The following is an 18,297-nucleotide window of genomic DNA, read 5'->3' as shown; positions in this document are numbered from 1 at the left end:
GTAATTGATTACCACTAATTGTTCAATTATCTGTAAGGGCCAAGGACAATAAAGCTGTTAACTTTAATCAACTGAGACAGCTGTTCTAAATTTGAATAGCATATGGTAAAAAAATATAATAAATAAGCATTACATAATAATGTAGTAAATCAATAAATAATAAATTAGCAGTACAAACACTTCTTATTACACCAGGTTATTGGATTAGTAAAGGTGATCAGCATTAAATCAACATTTCAGGCAAATATAATTCATTAAAAGCAGTTTGAATTAAAACCAGCATACATATTGGTTCACCAGGAGCAGGATTTGGAAAGGAAGTGGTTTAGATTGATTTGCCAGACTGCTGAATCTTTAGATTTATTTTTGACAGTTTAATTTTCATTGTCAACAGAAATTAGAATAAACAATGATGCCACCAGCTGCCTGTCCATCAAATCAAAGCTTCAGAATGACAAAAACCAGGTAAGACAGTTCACAATGATTATTGTGTTGCCATAGAAAATTATGTCACTGTGCGGCACATGAGGAATAGTTATTTTTATATGCTGATATAAAAACATATTTTGTGCTGTATTGGTTATCTTGAATTCATTGGAAATGCTCGATGCAGTGTCAACCATATGCTAGAACTACCATTACACATTTCCTACAAAAACATCAAACATTTCAGAATCATTTATATAATGAGCATGAAAAGAAATGTATTACTCTGTACATGACTATTTAAATGTGTTTTTACAAAAATAAAGCGCACAATTCATGACGATGTGTTCAAGACTTTCCTGCTAATGGGAAAATCCATGAACACTGTACTGCATCATGCAGGTTTAGGTTAGTGGTTAGTTCTTGATGGTATTTTGAGTATAAAATCTATATAATAATGTGATAAACAATATATTATATGTACATTAAGTGCTAATACAAAAATAAAGGATTCATATTTCTATTTATGCAATACATTAGTGTTAAATAGGATCCAGAGTGGATGCTGGTAAAGACACTCATTCCGAGCACAGGCTGAGCCTGTGCTCAAGGAGTGTTAAGTTCAAGTCCAGACAATATCTAGCAAGTACACAGGAAGTCCACAGTGCCAGAACATTGTTCGCTAAGTTCTGCCAGGGGTTGTGTGAATTAGGTCGCCCAGGGTCCCCTCATTGCTTTGTCTATCAGAACTCTCTAGCAGCTCGTCCTATCAGATGATGTCAGTGAGATGTGCGTATCCTCCAATCGACATTCGCTTTCCTGTGGCGCACTGTTCGTCTTGCAGTGTTAAAAACAGCAGAACATGAAAGCGTATCGGAGGATTCCGTTCACCTTTCTTCAGCACTCCTACATAAGCAAAGCACAGTAAAGTTTCACACACAATTAGCAATTCCAAAAATGAGCACAAAAATGAAAAAACTGGAAATTTATGATGATAAAAAAAAAAAAAAAATTGACAGAGAAAAGGAAGTGTGCTATCTGAAGCAAGCGCTCAAAACTGCAAATCACAAACTTGTTAATAGTGAGGGTCTTCAGCGTATGGATTTTGATCAAATGTTATGGACCTCAATTTCATTAATTTATCATCCATGACTGACCATGATGTGCTTCAGCGACTTTGACTGTTACATAAGCCACACATCACCTCATCAGTCGGAGAGGCACATGTGATGAGAGGCGAACAAAGTCTGATGAAAATAGAGAAACAAAAACATGTTGCTCACACAGGCTCTCAAAGCCATCCTATTTTTAACCTGGAGAGATGTTAGAGCCAAGCAGAGTTTGTGAATGATTGGTTAGATTGATAGGCTGCAGCATCTTGACAATATTGAAATATCTTCGTGTTAAATCTTCATGGTGGTTTTTGCACTACCAGTTTCACTTCAACACAAATGAAGTCAAGACAACAAAAGTGAGCGGTTCAACCATGAGAAGGGTGCTATACAGTCATTACTTGCAGGCCAGACAACTGCACAGGGAACCAGTACTTACTTACATCCATACTGTACTGTGTGCTGGCACAGACACAGGGAATAGTGTGTTAGTCAGTGTGTACATAGACCAGTGGAAGGGCAGGTCTAAGTGTGGTAGTCTTGGTAGAAGCGTCTAGTCATATTACTCAACTTTTAATAAATGGAAATGTGACGGGGTGTGGGACTTGCTACAAGAAGAGATTTTTATCTAGATTTACTTCATGCTGAGTGTATCATCTGCAATATATTTTGTGGTTATTATCAGTTTTTTTTTTACTCAAAAATGGAAATACATTTGAGCAGATATTTCAACTGATCAAGTAAGTGCACTTTGAGCTTCAAAAAAAGATTGAACGGAAATAACAGAATCTCTCTGTTCCATAATAAGAAAATGACATCAGTGAGCTCCAGGCAAGGTTTAATCTGAAGGAATATTTAGACCTGGAAGGTGAAGTAATAAATTGCCTGCATCTTTCAGTGTCATTCCACCATAGAGGAAGATTCGGAGGACAATGACTCAGAGGAGTTCTATTACGGCGGCCAGGTGAGTGGGAGGAGCATTATCCTTTCCTTATACATTTATAGATCCCAGCTTCCCTCCAGGGGCTTACTTGTCAGAACGGTCAGATAGTCAATAACTGTCAAAACCTGCTCAGAAGCACAGTATTCTTAACTGCGCCAAAACGCGAAATCACATGAAGCCATTTTTGCGGAGTAAAGTGTGATTTGTTGAAGTCAGCAGTTACATGCGCTCCTACTGGCTTGCTCATCTACAATTCAGAGCAATCTGCAGAGCCACTAAGAGGCAGTGCCACTGACAGTCCATTAATGAAACTTTGAAGCTTGTTTCCATTTTACATGATGGATTTGCAACATTTATTAAATTAGTGCTTCGGTTATGCAAACTGTCTAGAGCTGATCACTCTTGCAGTTTCATTAATATTGAGCGTGTTTGGAGAAACTCAATGTTTCATAATTGCTAGCCTGTCTGTCACTCAATTATTCAAACAAATTAGTCTCAGAACCTGTCAAGAAAGTGATTATACATCTTTCCAAGCTCATTGAAACAAACTGAGGCTGTTATTTCTATAGGTATCCAGGAATACGCCTGCGACAACAGTGCTATATGTGAATCTCTATGGAATTAAAACTGATCTGAGTTTGTGTAAAATAAATCTGCTTATATTAGGGTGATATTAATAGACTTATCATAGATGACTCACCAATATAAAGTGAATTTAACACAGTATTGACAAAACGTGCCCCAACGAGTGATCCCATTGCTGTTGTCTTGCCATATATTTATCGGTGATGTTGGATTTTTGCCCCAGCACAACGTATTGGCTGCTGATATAGTTTAATTATGCTGCAAGTGAATGTTGATGTAATCAATTTGTTAAATTGACTGTGTTGTGTAATATTCAGGAATATCTGTCATGGTTGTATGTAAGGGTTTCATTTGGTATGCATTGCATTGTGCCAGTTTTGCATTGTGTTAAATAAAACTAACCCCCATTATTCTGCAGGTGCTCCAAACACGGAACACATAATGTTCCTAGTTTGATTGCATACTATTACGAACTCATTAGAGAACTCCTGAAGGCAATCAATTTCACTGCAACTCTGTGCACCAAGAGCCATGATGCATATGTTCGTTCTAGAGCAAAGTAAAGTATGTTTATTTCATTTGTTCATTTAAGACTGTCACCAACCTGTCACATCCACAAGTATAAAATTCTCACTCACCACTTCATTCTCACATCTGCTGTTCACAGCATTCTTCCTCTTCCTCATCACTTCCTCTTATTTTTGTTCTTGTTATGATGTCCAAATTAAGGGTCAACAACAAAGGTACAACCCCTTCCACAGACTCCAAGCCAAAGACCTGTACCCCTTTACCCCCATGAACGACTGCAATTCTTGTTACCTGATGAAAAATAAGAAACATATTGCATTCCACAACATGGCCTAATGTGGAGCTTGCGTGTAACAACAATGCTCTTTCCCAGGGAAAATTTCCAGTTTTGACACTCAGCTCAGCACCTTGTGAAAAATGGTGCGAGATGTTTTGCACGCCTTACAGTTTGACTGCATATGCATATCGTAACCCATTTTTACTGGCACACAAGAACAGTGTTGGTTACAGCGGTGCTAAACATCCGTGCCAACCGCAAGGCCCACAGCACTCTGCTGCCCTAGCCACTCTACCACCTGCTGGTTTACAGACTTAACAACACGCTGGAAGGGACCCAACAACACAGGAGAATAGAGAAATAAAAATGCTTTATGTCACGTCTCTACCTAAGCATGGAGGCTTTTGATTTCATGGTAAATTACCTGAAAGAAGTCAGGGGCTGTAATGTGCTCTTAATAAAAGCACTTTTAAAACTTTTCAGAACTTCTGTCAGTTCAAAGGTTTGTGTGACTCATTCTGCACTGTAGAGAGTATTTCTCAACCAGCAGAATTAATATAATTCTTCTGTGTTGACTTTCCTCTGAAGTATAGTGTGCCGGTTCAGTTCAACAGTGGCAGTGTCCATCAAGAATGAGTGTTTGAATGAGTGCATCCTGTTTTGCCCAAGATAGCAGCATGTTTCTGGATTGATTTACACACTACAGCGCTTACATGATGGCGCATCTAACCAACCATGTTAGTTGTAGCTTTGAGTATGTATTCACTACGCTACGTTTACCGAGCCAGTGCAAGATGCGTCTACATGTAGCATGTAGCGCAGACAGGGCCTGGAGTGTTGAGCAGCACAGCACTTCATTGCATCTACACGCTATCCCTCATGCCTTCTGGTTTGCTCTGACACAACTGGATCATGGTCTGCCTTCCGGGACTACCATCAGATCCCTGTAGCAAGGACACGGCCATACGCCCCTTTCTCTCCACACCCGGTGTCAGTCATCCTCACACCATGCTCCACCAATGGAAGGTCATGGTGACTTTGCTGTGTGCACGCGTGTGTAAACATGTGTGGATAAAGTCGGCGATCGGTTGGACAGAGAAATGCGGAAGAGCAGCCTGAAGGACGCCGAAGACCTGGCCTCATCACTCTGCCATGGCAGGCAGGCTTGTGACGAATGCTCTTTGGCTCTGAGACGGAAGACATTTGTCTTGTAATAGGGAGAGAGATGTCTCCAGACCAGTGCCCCAGCTTGTGAGAATATGCACTGATGCACAATAGATTGCTAACGTAGTGCTAAACGAAGGAAAGATAACCTCAAAGGATTCAGTGTACATGGCATGCAACTTACGCATGTCATCCATACAGTTAGATACAGACTCGGGTACCTTGGGGCAATTCGGATACCTTGTTGGAAGGTACTGTGTCCCATTTAGGATCTGGCATCCACACTGGGCGCGATGGCAGGGCCACTAGTCCACAAAGTCACCAAAGACCTTTTCTGACCTTTGTGCTGTCTGAGCACGCCCGGTTTGTCTAATTTAATTCTGGTCTCCAACAAAAGAACCAATTAAAGAGATGGAATGGGAAAGGAAGTATCGGTGTAGTTAGCTGGTTATTTATAAAGTCACAGATAGCGGCTCTTCAGGCAATGTCTTCCATGCTTCCTGGCAGTGTTTTTATCTGCTGATTAAAGCACAGGGACATGCATACAAAGCTGACAAAGTGTTCACATATTCCTCTGTTCTCTTTTGTGCTGTGGGTTTTGATGAAGGGTGGGATAAAAACGCTTTCCACTGTTCAGACACCGTTCCAAGATGTGATTTTCTCCGTCTGTATTCAAATGGCATCCTGAAGGTTTTGAGCTTATAGGCTGGCTAACTTTGGACAGGAATGCTGATCAGTCACGCACCGAGTCTCCCTGGAGATCTCTGCTCACAAATCCGATGACTTTTTTTTCCCCCAGCCTGCCGAAGATTCCACTCCTGCTTTTAATCATCCGTCTGAACAGAAGGTGAAAGTTGAGATCAAAAAGGCTCACTTAGAATCCTCCGGTATATGGGCACCAGAATGAGATGCACGGAAATGTAAGATAGGCTTTGCAAGTCACCTGACCCCAGGCCTGTCTGATAGGTGAACTACGATGGAGAGCTCCACAAACACCCACAGCTGGAGGCTGACCTGGCAGCAGTGAGGGAAATATATGGACATCATGCAGTATCTCTCAGGTAAAGGAGCCTGCCCCCCATTTCTCTCTCCCTCTCTCTCCGTCATTTATAACCCTTCTCTCTTCCTCTACTTCTGTATTACTCTCTGTGGGATCAAGACCACTGCTTTGGAGTGAGGCTGTATTGTCCATCAAAGGGGCTTACATAAGAGTGTGACAATTGTCTTTCCGAGATTCACTATATGTTAATGAGGGTTTCAAGAGTGCACATCGAGTATCACATGAATATTCTGTGTAGAGGGATGGATTTTGTGTGTTCTCAGAATGTAATTCTCTGCAGACAGGGATATACCAAGGGAATGTGGACAGCTGATGAATTTGTGTGATGTGCTTTGAGTTCCATCGCAGGGCTGTCACTGTGGACAATGCTTAGAGGGTGGATTTAGTCATCGTTGTCATTGAGACAGCGGTATCGGGGGCGGTCGGACAAGGTGGGAATCCGTCACCGAAAATCGATGTGGTTGTTTGTTGGCGCCACGATATGATTCAGCATGTGCCGCCTCGGCCCACGAAACAGATCGCCCCAGACACATTTAAATGTCACAGCCGTGTATCTGATCAGCATCCTAAAGAGACGGAAAGTGACAATGTACGCGGTGGACCTCAAACATAAACAATTATTGCTAAATGTGAATGATCTTAAAACCAAACTGACTGCAGCATTTGGGGGGAGGGCATACAGTGACGGAATGCTGTCATGAATGCTATATTTTATTTTTGCTTAAAAATGCATACTGCAACAAATAATGAGACAATAAGTCAGTGGAAGCAAATCCTCAGATTATAACCGAGACCTCATGTACATTTGACACTAAAAATATGCTAATGACCTGCACTATAAATAAACAATTACACTATTGTTGCTCACCAGTGATGACAGGATTGCCTGTGCAGAACGGCAAAAGTAAAATGTTTTGATTAGTTTAGGTCTTCTCATTCTAATAACAGTTACAAACAACACGCTGTTACCTTTTTTCCCCTTATGTGAGCCGTACCTCTGCCACGTATTTGATATGTAATGTATGTTTGCACTTTCCTTTAGTTTTAATGATTACTGTCCTGCTGCTAAGAGTAGAGACGCTTAGGCTATGTGCTGCTGTTATCTCATGTCTCTGAAGTGCTCCAAGATGCATCAGTCCCACAATAAAATCATTGCAATACATTATTTATCACAAACGGTCCGCGAGCATCGATGCTAACCCCGCCGGCGTTTGGCGGAGCTGTTGTTAAAGACCCATGTGCCACCAGCCGCGAAATATGATGTAGAACGCGATCACCTGTTTCTCCATCCCCACGCCCGGGCAGTCACCGGTCCTCTTCCAAACCATACGTCACGGAGATGGATGGGCCGCCCCCCCGGGCCCCCTCGTGGCCTGCCTTAACAACCTTTACGGGGGATGATTTATGTGTTACAGCACGTCGAGCCCTGCCATGACGTTAACCTCCTACCTTCGTTGCGGGGAGGAGTCCACTCAAGGTCGTTCCGTGCCAACACGATTACAGTCGCACCGCTCGCTGAGCGAGACGGAGAGAGGGAAAGACGCTCAGGCTTCTGGGCTCCGGTGGCGGCCCCTTTTCTGTCTTAATCTGTCGTCAGCGGGAGACGTGGTGTCCTTTAGAATGTAACCGGCCAAATGAACACCTGACGGCAATCTGCTAAGCTTCCAAGATGTTCAGCCTAATGAAGCTTTGATTACTCCGGCGCCTGCCTCGAGTGGAAATGAACACCGCGAGTTTCCCTGCCTCTCCGCGCAGCCCCCGCTGAAAGACTGACTTTCTGTCACCATTACGACTTAATGGTTCATTAAACTTCGCCGCAAACCGCGTTCGGTGTAGGCAGTTAACATGGGCTCATGATTCCCAATGAAACCCATGTTGAGGTTCTCTTTTTTCCTGCATACAATTCAGAAATGCGTTACCGTAAGCCACCCATTATATTCCAGGGTCAGATTTATGAACAGTGTATTTTTGCTTGTGTAAACAAGTTTATAGGTCCATTAAACTTCACATTGTTAAAACTATGTCTGGAGATGCTTTTTGAAAAAACAACTTTTGTAATTTTAAATGCAATTTGAGTATAAGTTAAAATGCTCATAATTTGGTTGTCCGTATTAAAAGGAGCACCTTTGGGAAACAGTGGGCTTATGCAGTATGAGGAATTTGTTAAAGCTGATTAACTTGACTCACTGTTCAGGGAAGACTGCATAAGGAAAGAGTTCAGATAGCAATTATTTAAGTCCATTTTTAACTCATTAATATCCTCGTGGAAATGTTTGACATGGAGTTGACACCAGTGCAAACAGTATATGTTTTAACCAACTGCATAAATTGATGGTATTTAAGTGATGAAAGTATTCTAGATAAGGGTATCTGTTAATAATAATAATGCAAAGTCTGGAAACTACAAATATTTCCATGCACCCATTTTTGATCAATGGTGGCTTTGAATAAAAATGTTAGACATGCATGAACCATGAGCCCCAGGTCAAAAAATATTGAAGCTGTGCACAGAGAATTGGATGTCACAGGGAACGATGCGTTGTTCCCATGGTTGAAAATGCATTAAGGCTGAGCACAGCACATGACATTTGCTTGTGTACACTGTGCTCAGTTGGGGCTTGTTTGACATTCAAAGGTTCTTTGGGGGAAAACCAAAAAAGGTTGACATGTTCAATACTAATGACTTTCAAGAGGGCATGTAATGAATGTCAAGCACCAATTAGATGTATGGGTTCAAAGAAAGAGTGATTGTAAAATATTGATATTCTTACATAAATCCCCAAGGTTCTCTTTAAGGGGCTTTGAAACTTACATGGTACATTTTCATGTGAAATTACATCATTAGGCATGCCCTTCATCCATGTGTGCAAAAGTTTAGTCCAGCTTGCCAGTTGTATTAAGTGCTTGTGAAAATCCACCTCAGTGGTGTGTCTTTTTCCCAAGACACTGTTGAGGACAAAAAAAATACACCATTGGCTAAAAAGACAGAAAAAGACTGCAAATCTAATGGAGTCTGAAGTGATTTACTAAATTATAATGATTTTACAAATTTTCAGTTTGGATATATATATATATATATATATATATATATATATATATATATATATATATATACACACACACACATACTAGGCCCCTTATCTCCAGTGAAGGGCAATCTAAATGCTTCAGCATACCAAGACATTTTAGACAATGCTATGCTTCCAACTTTGTGGCAACAGTTTGGGGAAGGTCCTTTTCTATTCCAACATGACTGTACCCCAGTGCACAAAGCAAAGACTATAAAGACATGGTTTGATGAGTTCTGTGTGGAAGAACTTGACTTGCCTGCACAGAGCCCTGACCTCAACCCCATCGAGCACCTTTCGGATGAACTGTAACAGAGATTGCGAGCCAGGCCTTCTCGTCCAACATCAGTGCCTGACCTCATAAATACTCTACAGAATGAATGGGCACAAATTCCCACAGAAACACTCCAAACTCTTGTGGAAAGCCTTCCAAGAAGAGTGGAAGCTGTTATAGCTGCAAAAGGGGGACCAACTCCATATTAAAGTATATGTATTTGAATACAAAGTCATTACAATGTAATGGTCAGGCGTCTGAATACTTTTGTCCATATAGTGTGTGTGTATATATATATATATATATATATATATATATATATATATATATATATATATATATATATGTGTGTGTGTGTGTGTATATTTATATATACATATTTTTTTTTTCAGTATATGTGTACATATTTATATGGTTATATGACTTAGCGGTCTAAATTTGCATGAAATGCCTCTCTTGCTGAAAGGAGGATTACATTTTTAAAGAGCCCAGCTTCACAAACGCTGCTGTTGTTAGGGAGTGGTGGGTAGCCATGGTGACAGTTGGCCCTGGGCGTTTCGACAGCCATCGCGGTGACTTTATGAAAAATGAACGTGCGGAGTGGGCTGCAGGAAGTCGCTGCTGTCAAGGAGCCTTAATCTCCTCAGAATAAGCCTAATAAGGGTCCTCGCATCTCATTAAACTCTGACCATTTTCCGGCCTTTTTGGGAAACGACAGCGGGTACTTTAGATGAATGGTAGATAGCGGTGGATGGCACTTGGCTTTGTTAGGAGAGCAGTGCCATGCCAGGGGCTTTTTCTTTTGCCCATATGTTCCTCCTCTGAACTGGAAACCGTTCTGTCGCTCTGAATACGCTGCCATAAATAATCAATACAGCATGTTCAGTAAGGCAAATTAAGACGTCTTACATCATTCATTACGTTTTAGTTTTTTTTTTTAATTAACATGATGGTTGTAATCCATATTTTTTGGATAATTCAGAAATTCCTTTATGTGGATTATCTTCTGTAGAAAGGAGACAGTAACAGGGGTCAAAGACAGACATTGTCAGCTTGTCACACAGCTTCCGTACACAGACACAATTTTTGTATGATATGTATTGGTGTTTATGTTCATATTTTAATCTGTTCACATATTCCCCATCTATTCCCAAATCACCAGTCTTGTTTATCCCTGTGATTTGGGGTTGTTTTTTTATACCAATCAGTTTATTGAGAAAAACGTATTATTGGGAACTGTTGGTAACCTGCAGCAAAAGTAATTATGCTCCAGCAATAAAATGAACGGTGTATCAAAAAGTGGCAGATCTGCTTATAGTTACTGTTAATGAAGGCATCTTTGCCTATACTCTGAAAAAAAAGTTTAGGTCTTGGAGAATTCTAAATGATAAAGGTAGTGAAAGATGATATTTATAGTATACTTTTTAAGCATGAATTTGTGACTGATCTCACTCTCTCCTATTTATGGACTTATGGTTAATTAGTATGCTTGCCTGCGTTGAAAGATTTTGCAGATGAATTAACTATAAACATTTAAGATGTACTGAGTGTGGAAATGTCCAAATCCCTGAACTGTGGTCTAACGTAACCTGCAGTACTGTATGTCAAAGTGCATAGACTTTGAAGTCAGCTCAGGTCTCTGGCATTTGCCCAGTGACCCCCTAGTGTTCACTGACCTGGTCATTTTGTCCGTCTGTCTTAAACTGTCTGAAACCCCTCTCACATATTCACTGAACTTCAGAGAGCTGAAGAATGCACTGATGACTAAACTGCAATGTTCCTGAAGCGTGGAATGCTGCTTGAATAATAAACATCAGTTGGATAATGACAGCTGCAGTTAGACTGATGATGATGATGTTAAGACAAGTGTGGTGATTACCTTAGCATTTAATCTGTGTCTTCAGTGTTAATCTCAAGGTAATGAAGGTGTGCAGAAGCTGCATTGTATAGAAGCAATTAATATGTTTATCTTAAATGGAATTATGGGTTTATACTGTCATGCTGAAAAGTCCTGATATTATGAACCTGCCAAAGAATTTCCTAATGTTGGCAAAGTCTAATTTAGGTGTTTAACTAACTCCAATTTAGGATTTAGTTTGGAATAAGAATGTAAACACCCAAGTTAGACTCCGCAAAACCTAAACAAAGTTTTCTCTAATGTTTCATAGGGAATATGGTGCGATCGATGATGTTGACATTGATTTACACATCGATGTCAGTTTCCTAGATGTAAGTAATGCTTTTTCATGTTTCCTTGCAAAAGTACTTACTGTATATGTAGCAACATTGGTGCTGTTGCCAGTTTGATTTTTCATCCCATTCTTCCATAAATCAAAAATTTTACCTCATTGTATTTCATGTTGTGGAAACATTTTACACCATCATGTTATTTTTTCCCAGGAGGAAATAGCACTTGCGTGGGATGTGATCAGGACAGAACCTGTCATTGTGCGTCTCCATTGTTCGCTGACGCAGTACCTGAATGGACCAGGTCAGGACATAAACAATATTATCCAATCAGATTTATGCAAAGCACAGCATGCAACATTTAGATTGATCCAGTTAAAGTACAGCTGAGCTGTCCACAATATTGAGAACCCTAAGTGTATAGCTTTTGATAAAACTTATGGCACACTTAGCATATTAGGACTCAACAGCCCGTTACCAATATCAGAGATTACCTTTGGTACTTACACCATTAATTTTCCACAGCTCCCTAATTAGAATTTCTGATGGGGCAGCAATTTGTAATGTTTGCTTTAGCTTCCTCCTTCCATTGTTCTGTAGACATGTAATTAACCAACATTGCTTACCTTTTACAATTTCACACAGAGACTTATTAATCTGTTACCAAAGGCTGATTTCTATGATATACAATACAATCAACAGCTAGTTGCCCCACACCCTTCCCGTCGACATTTAGAAGTGTGGGAATTGTAAGCTTGCAGAATTCATCATTCTCCTTAGGTTTAAGTGCTTGTTGTCAAAGTAATCATGAATTACAAATTTTTCAGTTCCAACAGTTGATGTTTTCCAAGTGTCTACCAAAGACAGGTTTGGGCTCGGACATCAATTAAAAAAGTAAGTTAATGATATTACTTTGTGTTTTTTTTGTGTGTGTGTGTCACCTAAATTTGTTAATGATTTTTGCTTCCTTTTTGTAATTTTTTGGAATGTTTGTGAACATTTTTTGATTTGTTCTGAAAACAAAAAGCCCTTCATAATTTTCTCCAGCAAAAAAAAGCAGATGGGATCGCTGCTGCTACTGAATCACTTAATCCTATATAAGAGCAAAGTAGTTATATCATTATTGTTATGCGTTACATCTGACCAGCTGTACGAACTGAAATAAGAGGTTGTTTCATGTTGTTTGAAAAGATGTATCTGTTCTTTGCTTGCTTTCAGGATCATGCAGACATTCGTCACACAGCAATGGAAACAGCAGAGTAAAGAGAAACTGAACTGCCCACACAGCAAAAAGCAGCTGGACAAGAAGGTGAAGTCACCGCTGCACATCTTTTCAACTCTTCGCAGGTAAAGAAACCGCGTTAAGCTCTTCTAAGCAGCCTACACCACATGGTTCGTTCAACAGTCTGTTTTGGTATATTGAGTGTATTTTTACATAACAGATAATTTGCCTTGTAGCCTTATCGGGAGGGTTCATTTAGAGTTCTCTCCCTTTGTTTCTAAATGGTAATATCTACAGTATTATTACCTCAAAGCACTGGCTCTTTTGTTTGTTTATGGTAAATACTATATATATATATATATATATATACTATATATATATTTTCTTAGTACCCACACATTTCAAGAGCAACTGCCAGCATTATGTCATGTTATTTATACAGTTGGATATTGACAGATGAAATTCAGGTTAAGGTCCTTGCTCAAGGGTAAAACCACACTGGGACCTGAACCTACAATCCTAGGGTTGCAAGCCAAACTCTTCGACCACTGTGCATTTCCGACTTTGTGGTTACAGATCACCCAGCTACCCTCCTCCTGGATGCGGAAAGAGTAAGAAGAAGCTGAAGCCGGAGCAGGACGGCGTGTCCAAGTCCCATAAACTGTTGCGCAGGACTTGCTCCAGCACGGTGAAGCCAGAGGACGGCTGCGCCAGCAAGTCCCACAAGCTCCTGGGCCGCTCCCTGTCCAGCGACCCGCGGGCGGAGCAGCCGCTGCTCCCCAAACCCCACAGACTGCTGCCCCGGCCGTGCCCGTCCGCGGTCAAGCCGGACGACTGTGCCTCCCTGAAGCCTCACAGGCTCCTGCCGCGGTCGTGCTCGGGGGAGCCGCGGTGCGAGCACGGCGTGGGCGGGGGCAGCGGCGGGGGCGGCGCCGGCTCCGCCCTCAAGCCCCACCGGCTGCTGAGCCGCTCCTGCTCCGGAACCATCCGCACCGAGGAGCTGGATGGGCTCAAACACCACAAGCTTCTCAGCAGGTCCTACTCCAGCAGCACCAAGCTGGGCAAGGCGGACCTCTTCAAGGAGCCCGTCTCCGAGGGCCGGCGCCTCTCTCTTACCTCAGGGCTCATCGGGATCCTCGCCCCATCGCTGGCCACGCCTCCCACGGTAAGCGGGCGAATGTCATGCTGTGACCCCTACCAGGCTGGCCGACCAACATTGTGACCTCACTATAATTTTTTTTTACAGAGGTAAACTTCATGTGCCAGAAATGCAGTGTTTTGAATGATCATACTAACATGCCTTTGACGGTGGTCCTCCAAAGAACCATGTGGAATCAGATAGTCTTCCTTCTGCATCAGCAGTGAGCTGGAATGTAGATGGAGATGCATCATGGGGTTTTTCACATTTGCAAATTCACAGCACATTAATGGATCGCCTGTGTTTTCAAAGGAGACTAGCCCCTGCGGTATTTGAAGAAATCTTGTGATGTGATGAAGGATAGCTGCAAGAGTAGCGCATAATGTATTCCTCTCTCCTTCCCTGGGCAGCCCAACAGTGGGGCGAAGTCAATACCAGTAAGAGATCGAGGCTTTCTTGTTCAGGTAAAGTCTTTCCAAAGTCAGGCCTATTTAAACAGTGTGTTTTACACTTGCAGAGAGTGCTTACTCATCAGCCTTTGTGTGATTGCTTAACTGCAGACTATGGAGTACGCTGAGCAGAGGATCCCTGTCCTTAATGAGTTCTGCGTGGTCTGTGATGAGCCCCATGTGTTCCAGAATGGACCGATGCTGAGAGTGAGTAGGGCCACCATTTCACCCGCAGGTCTGCGGGGTTCAGGACATGGTAAATGTCTCACTTGTTTGCTTAGGATGCAGGAAAGCTTTTTCATAATGCTGTGTTTTTACCAGTACTGTATCAGTATATTTGCAAAATATACATACTGAAAATGGGTAGGAAGGAAGGCAATTTTAAAAAATCCTCACACGTCTTTCTATTAAAATAGTCCCATCGAAACTGGCAAAGCCTCCTAATAGAACTGAGAGAGCACCCGTTATATCTCGTCAACTTATTTTCGAAAAGGAATGCCATAATTCCCCTGCAATTATGTTATGATTGTTCAAGAGACAAAATGTTCCGTAACAAGAAGAACTCTATTTATGCAAAATGTATTGATTTAATTCTAACAGAGTAACTCAGAATAATACAGTGAATGCAGTTTCTGTCAGTCTAGGAAAAATGGTCTTTCTAGTGCTGACTTAAAGTATGTGAATATATGTATGAAATGTTAGCGGTTCTTGTGGGGCAGCAGTTTTTGTATAATTAGTTTCCGTTCAGATGTTTGGGCACTAGTATATGCAGTGAAACAACGTTCCGTATTTGCAAGTGCCATTGCTATTTTTGGCATAACTCCCACAACTGTACACATTATTTCTCCTTTGCTGAACATAGTTTATCTCACAGAAATTAAAAAAAGCTCTTCTCGAAAGTTGTGTTTTTTGCAAGGCAGGTACATTCAGTACTGAAACCGACTTGTACTTGCTGGGAAATATGTACTTTTGTATATGTTCAACGCCTTGGTATGATTACCTATAAAATGAAAATGCAATATCGGCAGGAAATTTATATGGTGTTGACAGGCTCTTGAGTTGGGGATTCTTTCCAGAAGTGGAAATGTTAGGAAATGTTTTTAGATTGGCCATGTTATTGACTTTCCTTGCTTTTGTAATACTGTCAGAATTTCACACACAACCTCAGTAGTAAAATGGATATCTAAATGAAAATCTTCCCTTACTTAATTATAAAATAATCAGGGAAGATTTAGGCTTATGCACACTAACTACAACTAAATAAATCTGGAACAAAATATATTATCACTGTTTTTTTCTTTTATTTGGTTTTTTTGGTATCCTTATATCAGGACTGAAGTAATTGTTTGAAGTGACTTTGTTTCTCCCTTTCAGGATTATGGCTAATTTAATTTCATCTTCCTGAAGGTCTGTGTTTGATCCCTTCTCTTTGTTCTCTCTGTTCCAAAAAGGAATTCAATTATTTCACTGTAGATTTTTGCCCTACATACACATTTTTTTACTGTCAGGCATTTACCCAGGTAAACTTTGACCCACGGGATAATTAGAAGTTACATCATGCTGATGGAGTTTGATGAGAGAAGGGGACTTTTTAAAGTTTTTCCAATACTTAAAAAAATTCTGTACCTGACACTGTATTGTATAATTGGCTTCATTGCTGAAATTCATTCATATCAGGTTTGTTAACTCAAACTGTTTGTGCAATATGATGTGGAACAGCTTTGAAAATAGTCAATATTGTAAATTCATTTGACTGTCTGCCACTGAAGCATGGAGAGGGCCTGTTTTAGTGCAGTGCATCTGATAATTAATGTTGTATGACCTTAGCTCTTTTAGAGAGTACAAAAAAGATGTTAATACACATTATAATCTGTGTGATGAAGCGTTTTATACAATCTCTTCAGTATGCATAAGAGCCTCGTGTTTAAGCACTGGACGGTCATTAAATGCACTGGAGTGTGGAATTAATATATTTTTCATCCCATGTACCTATAACCATGTCTGTTTACGTTAAATACAACGAAGGAGATTATTCCAGTCTGTAAACTAAGGTTTGTCCCTAATGGTACCTAACCAGTGACAATTTTTACTGACTAAATTAATCCAGTGATTGGTGGGTCTGATGTTTTTGGTTCCTGTTCTAAATGAAGAACAAAGAGGAAGAAATGTTGGTGCTGTAATGACGGAGGCGGAAAGAGGTGTGGTTTTCATTTCTGCTAGAACGCGCAGGAGCATCTCAGTGGACATGCTGACTCCTAATCCTTCTGTCTGTGGTATTACACAGTTTCAAATTTGCACAAATAATCTGCAAAGATCAACTGACAAGAAGAAAATTTGATTAGTTTGGGTTATATTTCCATCCAAAATGTTCTATTAATCTTCTCAGAAGTTACATAACTGGTTTTAAATAAAGGGATTATTATTATTTACAGGGAGTAATACCCCCGGAAACTGCTTCTACGTGTACCGTTGGTTTCGATACACTCTGCGAATGGGAAACTACACAACAAATTAATTTAGGGTTATGGCGTGTCAACTAAATGAAAGGTTCTGATTAGGGTGTTCCACTTCTTATGATATGGACGTTGTTAGAGAAGGGATGAATGGCCCTTTAGTATCTCAAGTATGACTGTTTACCGTCAGTAATATTAGTAATAATGATTAATAACACATAATATAAATGGCATATACATTCTGGATACAGGACAAATGCGGTACCAATTGTCTCTGTTATGCCTATGCTTGATTGCATTAATATGGATGATGTGTTTAGTCTGATTATTAAATGACTGTGCTGCATTTGGACACTCTCCCTGGTCGCTGGAAATGGAACTCTTCCCACAAGATACTCGTCCGAGTTTGAAAAGCAAACAGAATGCCCCATGGAAATGACTCTCCTGGTTTACACTGTCAAAGGTCAATGTTTTCTGAAGGACACTGCCAAAGATGTACAGACGTACATTGCGGTGAAATGAATAACCTTTCGGGGGTAATTATTACAGTGTTTTTGGGTGCTTTGCTTTTTGATGGAGCATACACTTAATGCACTTCATAAATTCACTAACACCTACCACCTGTTATTGAATGTTCAGTAGAGATGAACAACTCATGCTTCGTGTACATACCTCGTAATGGGTGGAGCTGTCCATGTGACAGATACAAACCAATGCAAACACTCTACTCGCTGTCATTGTCAGTACTGTAGGTGCATTGTGTTTCAGAGAGACGACCTACAAAATCACCTAGTTTTATTCATATTCTTTAGGAAATTGTATAGTCATACTCCTAGCATGTTTGGGACCATCTGCCATTTTAACATTGTCAGGTTCTGATGCATTTTGTAGATATGTGAAGTTGAAGCTGGTCCTGTGTGTGTCCACCAAAATGACACATGGCAGAAGTTTTGATATTCATGGCTCTCATGCAGTCCTGGTAACTTTCTTTGTAGCCCACGGTTTGTGAGCGGGAGCTCTGTGTGTTTGCCTTCCAAACCCTGGGGGTCATGAATGAGGCTGCAGATGAGATCGCCACAGGAGCCCAGGTAACGCACAGTCCACACATTGTATGCATTTGTCTGGGGCCAATTTGGCAGAAAGAAAAGTTTCCCTCTTTTGCAGTGGAGTAGAAACAAGAGGAAAACCGATTGATGTGTTTTATTTGATCAGTCAGATAAAACTGTCCTGTTGTGAATTGTCCCAGATTTCACTACTGAGACAGAATATAATTACAGAGGAAAGCAACACTAGAGGCTATTTTGAAAAGAGTTTTAACAGAGTGAAGAAAAAAATTGTTGTCTTCAGTTTGTGGATATGCAATTCTTAAATTCAGTTTCTCACCAAATTGACTTGACTTAAAAATGTGTAC

The 18,297-nt window shown here is 40.7% G+C and overlaps 1 protein-coding gene across 1 annotated transcript in view; it reads left to right on the top strand.

Moving 5' to 3' along the window:
- parp8 (poly (ADP-ribose) polymerase family, member 8) overlaps positions 1-18,297 on the top strand; it is a 46,118-nt gene that overhangs the window by 18,367 nt on the left and 9,454 nt on the right. The window contains exons 5-15 of the mRNA XM_036527828.1: positions 395-465; positions 2,437-2,502; positions 6,002-6,096; positions 11,606-11,666; positions 11,838-11,928; positions 12,452-12,518; positions 12,843-12,971; positions 13,423-14,011; positions 14,395-14,448; positions 14,545-14,640; positions 17,882-17,974. Coding sequence (XP_036383721.1) covers positions 395-465; positions 2,437-2,502; positions 6,002-6,096; positions 11,606-11,666; positions 11,838-11,928; positions 12,452-12,518; positions 12,843-12,971; positions 13,423-14,011; positions 14,395-14,448; positions 14,545-14,640; positions 17,882-17,974 — 1,412 coding nt within the window. The remainder of the gene's footprint in view (positions 1-394; positions 466-2,436; positions 2,503-6,001; positions 6,097-11,605; positions 11,667-11,837; positions 11,929-12,451; positions 12,519-12,842; positions 12,972-13,422; positions 14,012-14,394; positions 14,449-14,544; positions 14,641-17,881; positions 17,975-18,297) is intronic.

The sequence above is a fragment of the Megalops cyprinoides genome, chromosome 4 (assembly GCF_013368585.1).
Source record: "Megalops cyprinoides isolate fMegCyp1 chromosome 4, fMegCyp1.pri, whole genome shotgun sequence".
Taxonomy (NCBI): Eukaryota; Metazoa; Chordata; class Actinopteri; order Elopiformes; family Megalopidae; genus Megalops; species Megalops cyprinoides.
The sequence above is the reverse complement of the archived record's forward strand: the minus strand, read 5'-3'. Positions and strand labels throughout refer to the sequence as shown.